The sequence below is a fragment of the Carcharhinus amblyrhynchos genome, chromosome 30 (assembly GCF_965287045.1).
Source record: "Carcharhinus amblyrhynchos chromosome 30, sCarAmb.v2.hapA, whole genome shotgun sequence".
NCBI classification, from domain to species: domain Eukaryota; kingdom Metazoa; phylum Chordata; class Chondrichthyes; order Carcharhiniformes; family Carcharhinidae; genus Carcharhinus; species Carcharhinus amblyrhynchos.
In genome coordinates this window covers 7,726,981-7,739,187 of record NC_137353.1, presented here as the reverse complement: position 1 = coordinate 7,739,187, position 12,207 = coordinate 7,726,981, and the positions used below count along the sequence as shown (strand labels likewise).

At 45.5% G+C, this 12,207-nt stretch overlaps 1 protein-coding gene across 2 annotated transcripts in view; it reads right to left on the bottom strand.

Moving 5' to 3' along the window:
- Positions 1–2,261: 2,261 nt before the first annotated feature.
- Positions 2,262–12,207, bottom strand: part of eno1a (enolase 1a, (alpha)) — a 61,911-nt gene continuing 51,965 nt past the window's right edge. For both annotated transcript variants that reach the window (XM_080215483.1, XM_080215482.1), the window contains exons 9-12: positions 10,583–10,784; positions 6,749–6,857; positions 5,766–5,824; positions 2,262–2,536 (exon numbers count right to left, since the gene is read on the bottom strand). In XM_080215483.1, the coding sequence (XP_080071609.1) occupies positions 2,470–2,536; positions 5,766–5,824; positions 6,749–6,857; positions 10,583–10,784 (437 nt within the window). In that variant the 3' untranslated portion in view covers positions 2,262–2,469. The remainder of the gene's footprint in view (positions 2,537–5,765; positions 5,825–6,748; positions 6,858–10,582; positions 10,785–12,207) is intronic.

Genomic DNA, 12,207 nt, shown 5'->3' with positions numbered 1-12,207 from the left:
TAAATGCTCACCTCGTGACTCCCCAAAGCCTGTCCACTATCTGCAAGGCGCAAGTCAGTCTGATGAAATACTCCCCACTTACTTGGATGGATGCAGCCACCCTCTCCTCAGTAGCATCAGTGTGCACTATAACAATTAACCAAACATAACACCTTCCAAACCCACGACCACTTCCATCTACAGAGGACCAGGGCAGCAGAAACATGGGAACACCACCACCTCAAGCTTCTCACCCGACTGGGAAATATAATCGCTGTTCCTTAGCAGTGGCTGGGTCAAAATCCTGGAATTCCCTCCCTAACGGCATTGCGCATGAACCCACAGCACGTGGACAGCAGCGATTCAAGAAAGCAGCTCACCACCACTTTCCCAAAGGGGCAACTAGGGCCGGGCAATAAATGCTGGCCTAGCCAGCGATGCCCATGTCCCATGAATGAATAAAAAAAAAGGGATGGATAGAAATGGGTTAGTGATCACTCATTGGTAACCATACCCAGCAAAGGAAATAATTTGTTTTAGGGAATGGACAGAATGGACTCAAACAGCAAATTATGTTCAACACAGATAAATGTAAAGTGGTACATTTTGTTGGCTGGAAGAAGAGGGAGGTCACATTGCTTGGAAGGTGCCAGTCTGGGGTGAGGGGGGGGGGGGGGGGGGCGGCGGGGGGGTGCAGGGTGTGGAGAGGAACAAGGGGCCTCCTCTGATTACAAATACTAGAGAGGGTGCAGAGATTTATAAAGGGTGATCCCAGAAATGAGGAGCTGCATCAACAGGAAAGGATCAACAGGCTGGATCTTCTCTCTTATTTTTGGGGGGGGGGGGGGGGGGAAATGGGGAAGCTGAAAGAAGGGGGTGATCTATTGGAGGTCTTTAAAATTAGGAAAGGTTTCGATAGAGTGGATACAGAGACAATGGGCGAGATCTTCTGATCTGCGGGAATTCTAATGGGCAGGTAGAGAATTCAGCAGGGCATATAAGGTTTGTTAATCTCAGGTGATCTTGGGGCGTGTGTAACTGGAAAATCACGCCTACTGTTTCCTCATGGGGAAATAGCAGAACTAGAGCCTTTTGCAGCTGCTGGTTGTATTTTGAAACGCTAAGAAACTGAAAGTTAAAGCTTCATTCACATAGCTTTCTTCATAAGCACCAGATATCTCAAAGTGCTTTATCACCAATGAAATACTTCTGAAATGTAGCCAGGATGTATATATGCGGCAGCCAGTCTGCACTCAGCAAGTTCCTACAAACCTTAATGAGATATATTAAAAAAAAGGTAATCTGGTTGTTTGTGATGTTGATTGGATAAACATTGACTGGGAAATCAAAGATAGCACTCAACTCTGCATCAAAAAAACTGAGCGCTGTAGGATCTTTAACATTCACACAAGCAGGTGGGCCTCTTAACATCTCAGTGGCTGGAATTTTACCAGCACGCCCGCCCCAATTCCTGAGACAGGTGAGGCTCGGAGAACAGCATTCTCCGTTGACCTCAGGTGGGATCGTACAATCATCGGGCTGAAATGACGATAAAATTCCACCCGGTACTCCTGATCGTGCAGCATTCCCTCGGCACAGGGTTGGAGTGTCAGCCTAGACAGTGACCCAAACCGGGAATCGAACCCGGGTCCCTGGCGCTGTGAGGCAGCAGTGCTAACTATTGTGCCACCCCCAAGTAGACCTGCCATCCCCGATCCCACCTCTGCAAAAACAAAAGACCCGGAAGCGAGTTGAAGCTGGGAAACCAGAATGCCAACCAACAGGATTACTTTCAGTCCCCCACACTCTTCAGATCTCAGTCTCCAGGGAAGTAGGGGGTTGGGGAAGGGGGTAGTTAAATTCCTGCTACTGGCATCTTGCCCAGTTCTGATAGTCTGTGATTGCAGGGTAATCAATCAGGCAAACTGACCCCATGAAACCCCAACAGCCCAGGTCAATGTACAGCAAGAGGGGGTGAAATGTGGTTGAAGAAGCCAAGTTACTGTCCCCTTCAAGAGCAGCTCACTCCCAGGTCACGGGCGATTTTTGTGTGCAAAAGACACTGTTTCCCCACCTCTTCCCAACTGGCCCATATACAACAGGGAGCATTGGCCCAAGTTTAATTAGTGAAGTATTTTGACAGCTCACGGAGGAGGTTGATAAAAATAATAATTAAAATATCACAGGAATGTGAGATTCACTAACATTCGAACACACCTTGGAGACACTTTAGATCTTAACGTCTGCCGAATCGGCTGGGTAAAGCACAGCAAATACACATGATGGTTTAAGCCTTGCATTTATTTTTCTTTTGTTGTCTAGAGAAAGGAACTCACATCAAAAAACTTGACACATTTCCCTTTGCTCTGCTAGAACAGTCATTCTGCAACAATGACAGTACAAAAACGTCAATTCTGCTGGTACGGGAGGAACAAAGTAAAAACTGCTCTAAACACTGGATTGTTGACAGAAAACACGTTGCCTGGTTTATTAGGCAAGAGGATTCTGGAAACTTCTGCCAGCAAAACAAGCCATCTGCCCGAGCTCCTCTTCAATTCTGTCAAAAGAAAGAAGTGAGATGAATTTACCAAAAGGCACCGTCATCTACCCTTATTCTGGTCACGAAGAGCCACAAAAAGTCCTCAGAGTTAACGGCAAAGGCCTATACAAGCGATCCGGAATAAAAATTCACCATGTCATGGAATTGTTACAGTGCAGAGGGAGGCCATTCAGCCCATCGTTTGTGCACCAGTTCTCTAAATGAGCAACTTACTTAGTGCCACCTTTTTCCCATGACTCTGCACATTTTTCCTTTTCAGATAATAGTCCAATGCCCTTTGGAATGCTTCCGTTCAACCTGTCTCTGCCACACTCAGGCAGTGCACTCCAGACCTGGAGTGCTGGCTTGCAAGAAAGATTTTCCTTGTCACTTTTGCTTCTTTTACTAACTATTTTGAACCGATTCTCAATCCTCTCACAAGTGGGAACAGCTTCTCCTCATTGGCTCAGGCCAGGCTCTTGAGTGGCTACCTCTTTCTGATCTCCTTTCAGCCTTCTTTTTCTCCAAGAAAAATGTTAGGATCTTTTCCGCACCCTCTCCGATGCCTTCGCACCTCCTCAAGTGCACCATCCAGAACTCAATGCAATACTCCAGCCAAGGTCTAACTAGTGTCCTACACACATTCAACAAAGAACTTCAAAGATAAAAGCAGATGTGGGAACCTGAAACAAAAATATAAAATGCTGGAAAATCTCGGTGGGTCTGACAGCATCTTTGGAAAGAGAATAGAGCCAATGTTTCAAGTCTGGATGACTTTTCGTCAAAGTGCTGTCAGAACTGCAGAGATTTTCCAGCATTTTGGTTCGACACAATCTCCTTGTTCTGGCACTGTATCTCCCTATTATATAAAGCCCACTGTATCCTAGGCTTCATTAGCCAATCTCTCAACTTGTCATGCCATGAATAATGCACATATCCATCCCGGTCCCTCTACTCCTGCATCCTTTTCCAGAGTTGTCTCCTTCAGTTTACATCATTTTGTGTTCTCCCAAAGTATCACCATATCAGTGAATCACGAAGGGCAGAGAACGCACACCATCTTTTCCCCAGGGAAGGAGAATTGAAAACGAGAGGGCACAGGTTCAAGGTGAGAGGGGAAAGATTTAAAAAGGGACCCAAAGGGCAACTTCGTGCAGAGGGTGAATGGAACGAGCTGCCAGAGGAAATGGTTGAGGCAGGTTCAATCGCAACATTTCAAAAGCATTTAGATAAGTTAATGGATGGGAAAGGATTAAAGGGATATGGGCCCAACGCGGGCAAGTGGGACTAGACAGGTGGGCACTATGGTTGGAAAGTTTGTTCACCCTTGCTTCATATCATCCAAACCATGCAACATTCTCGTAAATCTCTTCTACACCCTTTCCAATGCATAAACAATGGTAGTGTGATGACCAGAATTGTACACAACACTCCAAATGCGGCCTAACTGAAGTCTTATATAGCTGAAACATGATTTTCCAATTCCTATACTCAACGCCCCAAATTGACAAAGGCCATATATGCCTTCTTGACCATCTGAGTTGCCACCTTCAGGGAACTGTGGATCTGTACGCCTAGATCCCTCTGTATGCTAATATTTCTGAGGGCTCTACCATTTAACATAAGAACATAAGAAATAGGAGCAGGAGTAGGCCAACTAGCCCTTCGAGCCTGCCCCGCCATTCAATAAGATCATGGCTGATCTGTCGTGGCTCAGTTCCACATTCCCACCCTCTCCCCATAACCCTTAATCCCCTCTCTTATCAAAAACCCATCAACCCGCTTCTTAAAAATATTTAGCGAGGTAGCCTCCACCACTTCAACGGGCAGAGAATTCCAGAGATTCACCACCCTTTGAGTGAAGAAGTTCCTCCTCAACTCCGTTCTAAACCGCCCCCCCTTTATCTTGAGGCTGTGCCCCCTAGTCCTACTGAGCGGGAAGAGTCTCTCCACCTCTATCCTATCCATCCCATTCATCATCTTATACGTCTCAATGAGATCTCCCCTCATTCTCATTTATTGTATACTTTCCTTTTGCAGTGAATCTTTCAAATTGCATCACCTCACATTTGTCCGGGTTAAATTCCATCTGTGATCTTTTGGCCCAGGTCTCCAGCTGATTTATATCCTGCTGTATCCTCCGACAATCCTCACTATCTGCTACTTGTATCATCTTCAAATTCACTAATCAGACTACGTTCATTTTCCTCCAAATCATTTATTACAAACAGCAGAGACCCCAGCACTGATTCTTGAGGAACACTGCTTGTCACAGATCTCCAGTTAGAAAAACATCTTTCCACTCCCTGCCTTCTATGCCCAAGCCAGTTTTGTATCTATCTTACCAGCTCACCTTGGATCCCATATGATTTCACCTTCTATGTCAGCCTGCCACGAGGAACCTTATCGAGGACTTTACTAAAGTCCATGTATTAATCATCAACTGCCCTGCCCTAGTCAATTTTTCTTATCACGTTTCAAAGATCTCAATGAAGTCTGAGACACAACCTCCCCTTTGCAAAACCATACTATCGCTAATAAGCCTATTCTCTTCCAGATGCGAGTACATCATGCACTTAAGAATCTTCTCCTATAATTTATTCTCTCTATGGGACTGCCATTAGCAGCCTTTCCCCTGGCTTCTGTGGCTATGACTCATCTTTCATTCCCTCCCTCTGCAGTATAAATATCTCCCACTTTCTATGCCTTTCAGCTTTGACAAAAAGAGTCATCTGGACCCGAAACGTCAGCTCTTTTCTCTCCTCACAGATGCTGAGATTTTCCAGCATTTTCTCTTTTGGTTTCAGACTCCAGCATCTCCAGTAATTTGCTTTTCTCCAATTATTTCCCCATCACTGACGTAAGGCTCAAAAGGCCTGTAATGTCCTGGGTTGTCTTTTCTGCCCTACTTAAAAGAGAGGAACAATGTTATCTACTCTCCAATCCTCTGGTACCTCACCCAAAACTAAAAGGTGTACAACGATTTTGGCCAAGCCTCAGCAATTTCTTCCCTTGCGCCTCTCAGTATTCTGGGATAGATCCTATCTGGCCCTGGGGACTTGTCCACCCTAAATGTTTTTCAAAGCCTCCAACACCTCCTACTAGCGACACTAATAACAAAAAGTAAGAAAGGTGCCCAGACTGCTGTCACTTATTTCCTGCTCAAAACATTTATTAATAAACAACCTTGAAAAATTACCAGTGTAAAAGCTTTAATAATGAGTCACACAAGTTATAAATGGTTTACCTCATTAACTGGTTGTACTTTGCCAGCCTCTCCGATCTGCAAGGAGCCCCAGTCTTGATCTGAGAACACATTAAACATTCACAATATTTCAGTCCCATTTCTGTGAGTTCCAATACGCCATCCGCTCTACAAATGGCAAATAAAAAACCCCAAAGCAATCTTTGACTTTAAAAAGCTTGGCACGTGCGTCACTTGATCTATGATTTGGCGATGAAGTGGAAATGGTTGAGAGCTTCACGTTTTTAGGTGTCTAGATCACGAACAACCTGTCCTGGCTCCCTCCATGCTAATGCTAAGGATAAGAAAGCCCACCAACGCCTTTACTTTCTCAGAAAGCTAAAGAAATTTGGCATGTCCACCACAACTCTGACCCATTTTTACCGATGCAACACATATTCCGGGTATGTCACAGCTTGGTATGGCTCCTGCTTTGACCAACACCGCAAAAAAACTTCAAAGGGTTGTGAATGTAGCCCAGTCCACCATCCAAACCAGTCTCCCAACTATTGATTCTGTCTATATTTTGCGCTGCCTCAGATAAGCAGCCAGCATAATCAAGGACCCCATGCAACCTGGATGTAACCTCTTCCGCCTTCTTCCGTCACGAAAAAGATACAAAAGTTTGAGGTCACGTACCAACCGACTCAACAACGGCTTCTTCCCTGCTGCCATCAGACTTTTGAATGGACCTACCACATATTAACCTGATCTTTCTCTACATCCTAGCTGTGACTGTAACATAACATCCTGCTCCTTCCCTTCTCCTCTATGTAACCTATGAATGGTATGCTTTGTCTGTCTAGCACGCAAGGAGGAATACTTTTCACTGTATCCCAATACGTGAAAATCAGACAAACAGATAAATGCTGCTGAAAAATGTGTCAGACATCCATTACATTCAAGAGTTGCCCTGAATGAAGACAGTGTTGACTTTAGCATCAGTTATTATTCATTTGTGCATGTCCCGGTTCCCCCATTCTTACCTGTCCAGTGCAAAGCCCAACAACCAGATCAGCAATGAAAGTGTCTTCAGTCTCACCAGAACGGTGGCTCACCATTACACCCCATCCATTCGACTGGGCCAACTTGCATCTGGTGGGAAACATTAAACAGATTGAATACAGCCAATAGAATAATATTGCTGCACACGGATTCAATCATCTACTCTGAAGTTTACTGTCCAGAAATTGAGGGAATTGGAAAGGAACAAAGTTGTCAGTTGGTCATTGCGCTGGTTTAGTTATGAGGAGAGGTTGGAGAACCTTGATTTGTTCTCACTGGAATGACAGAGGTTGAGGGTTGACTTGATAGAAGTCTATAAGATTCATAGAACACTACAGATCATAGAACCCTACAGTGCAGAAAGAGGCCCTTCAGCCCATCGAGTCTGCACCGAACACAAACCCACCCAGGCCCTACCCCCATATCCGTACATATTATACCCACTAATCCCGCTAACCTACACATCCCTGGACACTAAGGGGCAATTTCATAGCACGGCCAATCAACCTAACCTGCACATCTTTGGACTGTGGGAGGAAACCGGAGTACCCGGAGGAAACCCACGCAGACACGAGGAGAATGTGCAAACTCCACACAGACAGTGACCTGAGCCGGGAATCGAACCCAGGACCCTGGAGCTGTGAAGCAGCAGTGTTAAGCACTGTGCTACCGTGCATGCCCATGAGGGGCATGGACAGAATGGATTGTCAGAAGCTTTTTCCCGGTGTATAAGAGTCAATTACTAGGGGTGGGGGGCACAGGTTTAAAGGTGTGAGGCGCAAAATTTAAAAGGAGATGTACGATTCAAGTTTTTTTTTTGTGTAGGAAGATGGTGGGTGCCTGGAACTCGCTGCCGGGGGAGGTATTGGAAGCAGATACGATAGTGAGTTTTAAGCGGCGTCTGGGAAAATACATGAATAGGATGGGAATGGAGGGATATGGTTCTCAGAGGGTGGGAGGTTTTAGTTTTTACAGGCACCATGGTTGGTGCAGGCTTGGAGGGCTGAATGGCCTGTTCCTGTGCTGTAATTTTGTGTGTGCTGGCTTAAAAACCCTGCATTTAAATCTCACCAGGGCAAGTTAAGTTAAACAATGCTAAGTTGGTGGGCAGACGCCAGAGTTAAAACACAGAGCTATCAGATTGCCATAAAATTCCAAACGATGCAGGTCCTTCAAAACAGTGGACAGATTACAAAAGAAGCGGCAGAGTGGTTAGCGCTGCTGCCTCACAGCACCAGGGATCCAGGTTCGATTCCTGGCTTGGGTCACTGTCTGTGTGGAGTCTGCACGTTCTCCCCGTGTCTGCGTGGGTTTCCTCCGGGTACTCCGGTTTCTTCCCACACAGTCCAAAGATGTGTGAGTTAGGTGGATTGGCCATGCTGAATTGACCCTCGTGTCAGGGCGGATTAGCAGGGTAAATGTGTGAGGTTACAGGAATAGGGCCTGGGTAGGATTGTGGTCGGTGCAGACTTGATGGGCTGAATGGCCTCCTCCTGTACTGTGGGGATGCTATGATTCTAATCCTTTCGTTCTCTCCCTTGGCACTGATTCACAGTGCAGCAATATTCCATTTACTTTCCAGCCGGGATTGCCAGTGGTAGCTAGGCATCCCCCCACTCGCGTACGAGACATCGAGATCGCTCCTACGGCGCACCTACGAGTGTTCAATTAATTCCCCACAAAATCAACCATCTCTGCTCGGTACATTTTAATACTTCCACCAGGTGGCACCTGTAACCACTTGGCTTTCAGTGAATTCTTGTACAGCTACAAGTACATAGCAGAAAGCTGATCCAAATGGGATCATCACATACCAGCTGCATCCACCAGCGCTATAGTGTCGCCTGAACTCATTTAAATAGTGCTGCAAGTTTTGGAGCAGGCGGGAGTTCCGACAGTCTATTTAATGCTCTCAACATCTGATATACGTTTGACCCACGCCTGGAGTTTATTTCTAGCCTTGGGCTGCAATGGATATGCAAGTCAAACCAGACAGTGCATAGCTTGAATTGCATTCTACCCCGAGATACTGTACATGGCAAGCAACTGAAGTGGAACAGGAGTTAGTCAGCTCTTGTTCAAATATTTAGGTTGCTCAAATTTTATGCTTTAGTGCGGTTAAAAAAATAGATCACTGGTCAGCAACTGGTCACTAACACTGTTTATCCAAACTGCTTTAGATCAACGCGTGGAGGACGGATTGTCAATATTCGGGGCATTCCTGTTGACGGAACTATTTGCCCGGAGAAGTATCACAATTAAAGTTAAATAGGAATGGCATTCATCCAGGCTGACAAAGCAAGTTTGTCAGGTTTGAAAAACGTCACGACCTTGAACTATCATACGGTTTACATCAAACACACCAAGTCGGCCTCTGGGTTCAAGCTGCGCCGCAAATCTCATGCGTGTTTAACTAGGGAGAAAGAAATGATTACAAAAGATGATTAAAAAAAAAGGTGATAAACAAAATAGAGAAAATTACACAGCACCAAGCAAGCCTGTCAGCACACGCAAAGAAAAGCAGACACATGAAAAGTTTCGCAACGGGTCAGGGTGAGATGCCCTTTTGGAGAGTCGGTGTAGACTCACCGGGCCTAAAAGCCTCCTTCTGCACTGCAGGGTTTCTATGGCTCTATACCTGCTGTTACAACAGCCTTTCTAATGACAGCTTCCATCCAAGACCTTGGGAGGTCTTGTGGTTCTGTAGGCGGCATCCCTGTCTCAGAGGCAGAAGATCCAGGTTCACGTTCATGTTCCACTCTAGGACTTGGATGGTCAAGGAGAGTGCGTTTACAATTCAGCCAAAACAGACAGAGTACCAACTTGTAAATCCTTCCGACTGACGTACGCCAAAGTGAAGCACCCAGAGCAGCAGGGCTTCCCAATCAGCCACGTAATAGAAAAAGAACTGGAGCCTCTACCACTACCCCCAGATTACAATGTGCTCTGGCACCACAGCAACCTTGGATGGCCAGTTGGCGGATATGGATCGGATGGGCACCAACATCACGGGAGTTTTATCCCCGTTCCGGCTGGGCTGGATCTGGGACCTTCCCTATGGTGGAGTGGGTAGTACTGTGGGTCAGACCTGACTTGGTGTAGAGAACTGAAAGAGGATCATCCAAGACCTTAACTTACCTCCCCCACCCGCTCCAAATAAAAACACCCCCCTGGCCATCAGTACTTTGTGAAATGTGGGCAAGCTCCTACAAAACTTTGCAAGGTTAACAAAAAAATCAGCAACCAACTGAACAAAGTTCAATGGGTCAAGTAGTTTTGTTCTAGTAAGGAACATTTGTGGTTTAAATTCACAAAACCTCAAAATGATTTTAATCTCCACATTTGACGATCCCAATGCCCTCCTGATTAACCTTCCATTCTCCACATTTTGAGCCCCATATCTCATCCTGCTCACTTGTGACTCTTGTCCTTGCTATGTCTAGACCAGCCCCCGCCCTGCTCCCAATTCATGTTTAAATCTCCTCATGACACTGCCTCGGCCTCATCAGCTCCCCAAGCCCTACAACCACTCCAGAATTCTCCATCGCTCAGACTCTGATCTCCATGCACTTAACCCCTCTGCTGCATTCCATCCATGCCTTCAGTCATTTGAGATTCACACTCTGGAATTCTCTGTGTGGATCGGAGACTTTCCAACTCCATGCACAAAATCCCGACTCTGAGTCAGTGTTTGGTCACCTTCCTTCTCCTCTGGCTCGGAATGCAATTTTGTTCGCTGTTTCTGAAACACTTTTTTTTTGTATGGCTACATTAAACGGCGGTGCTGTTCTATAAATACATGAAAAATAACTCACGCTTCAATGGACTCAGAGACGGTGCCAATCTGGTTCACTTTGAGCAGCAGGCAGTTGCAGGCCTTCTCTTCGATTGCTTTCTTGATGCGAGTTGGGTTGGTCACGAGCAAGTCATCCCCAACCACCTGGATCTTCGCTCGACTTGTGAATTGCTTCCAGGCTGCCCAATCATCTTGGTCAAAAGGATCCTCAATGGAGACAACTGGAAAGCAGAGATAATTGTTCTGAATCTCTTCATATTTTCAAAAGTAATAATATTGCAAAAGACCAAGAACCACTTATCTCCAGAAGAAAGAGGTCATTTAGCCCAGCAGTCTACAGGGTTAACTGATTGGGATTTTATTGCCCTCCCCAACAACGGTTCATCTATTACTTTAGGAGGAAAACTAACTTAATCCCACAACTTCTTCTTGAGAAAGGAGATGAAAATCAAGATGTATTTTGTAAATACTCTATTCTTCAAACCTGCTTCCCAACAGGTTTAGACCTGATTGAAAGGTGCAAGTCATAGAGGTTTACAGCATGGAAACAGGCCCTTCGACCCAACTTGTTCATGTCACCTTTGTTTTTAGAAAGGCCTAAACTAATCCCAATTGCCCCCATTTGGCCCATATCCCTCTATACCCATCGTACTCATGTAACTATCTAAAATGCCTTTTAAAAGACAAAATTGTACTCGCTTCTACTACTACCACCTCGGGCAGCTTGTTCCAGACACTCACCAACCTCCTGAAGTCAAGCTCTTTTGAAATCTATTTCACAAAGTCCGTTATATTATGGGAGAATTTCTACTCTCCTGTCACCTCTACCACCCAATTCCTCCCAAATCTCGCTTCACATCAGAATGCTACACTTGCATCCTCTAACGCTATGTTCATCACCAAAGACTTCCAGCTCAACTGTACCTGATGCTACTTTGAACACTTGGGCCAAATCTCCAGTATAATTAGGTATAGCCACCAGAGCCTTTATTTGTCTTCTTACTTCTCCTTCCTCTTCATCATATTTAAGCCTGGGAATATTTTGTCTACGAACCCGATGACGATTGTTGAGGAACTGGACACAAACAGCTCAGTTACTCCATCTCAGACTTTTCCAGTGTGGTTTTCCTCAAGCCGTCTTTCTTCTCTTCACCAAGGCCATGATAATTCAGGTATGCGCTGGACAAACTGAATTAACAGAACAATGTACACAATTATCTTGGCACAGTGGTTAGCACTGCTGCCTCACAGTGCCAGGGAGCTGGGTTCAATTCCCGGCTTGGGTCACTGTCTGTGTATAGGCTGCACATTCTCTTCGTGTCTGCGGGGTTTCCTCTGGGAGCTCTGATTTCCTCCCATAGTCCGAAAGACATGTTAGTTAGGTGCATTGCCATGCTAAATTCTCCCTCAGTGTACCTGAACAAGCGCCGCAGTGTGGCGACTAGGGGATTTTCACAGTAACTTCAACGTAAGCTGACATGTGCCACTAAGTACTGAGCTTAAAAACTTTAAACCTTTAAAGAATTGGCTACGCTGTAATTTTTTTTGTAAGATCAGATGATTTTGTGTCCCCCATATTTGATGACAAAACCACAAATATCAAAGGAGAAAGCACGCACATTTCCAATCTTTGTGAAGGTCTGT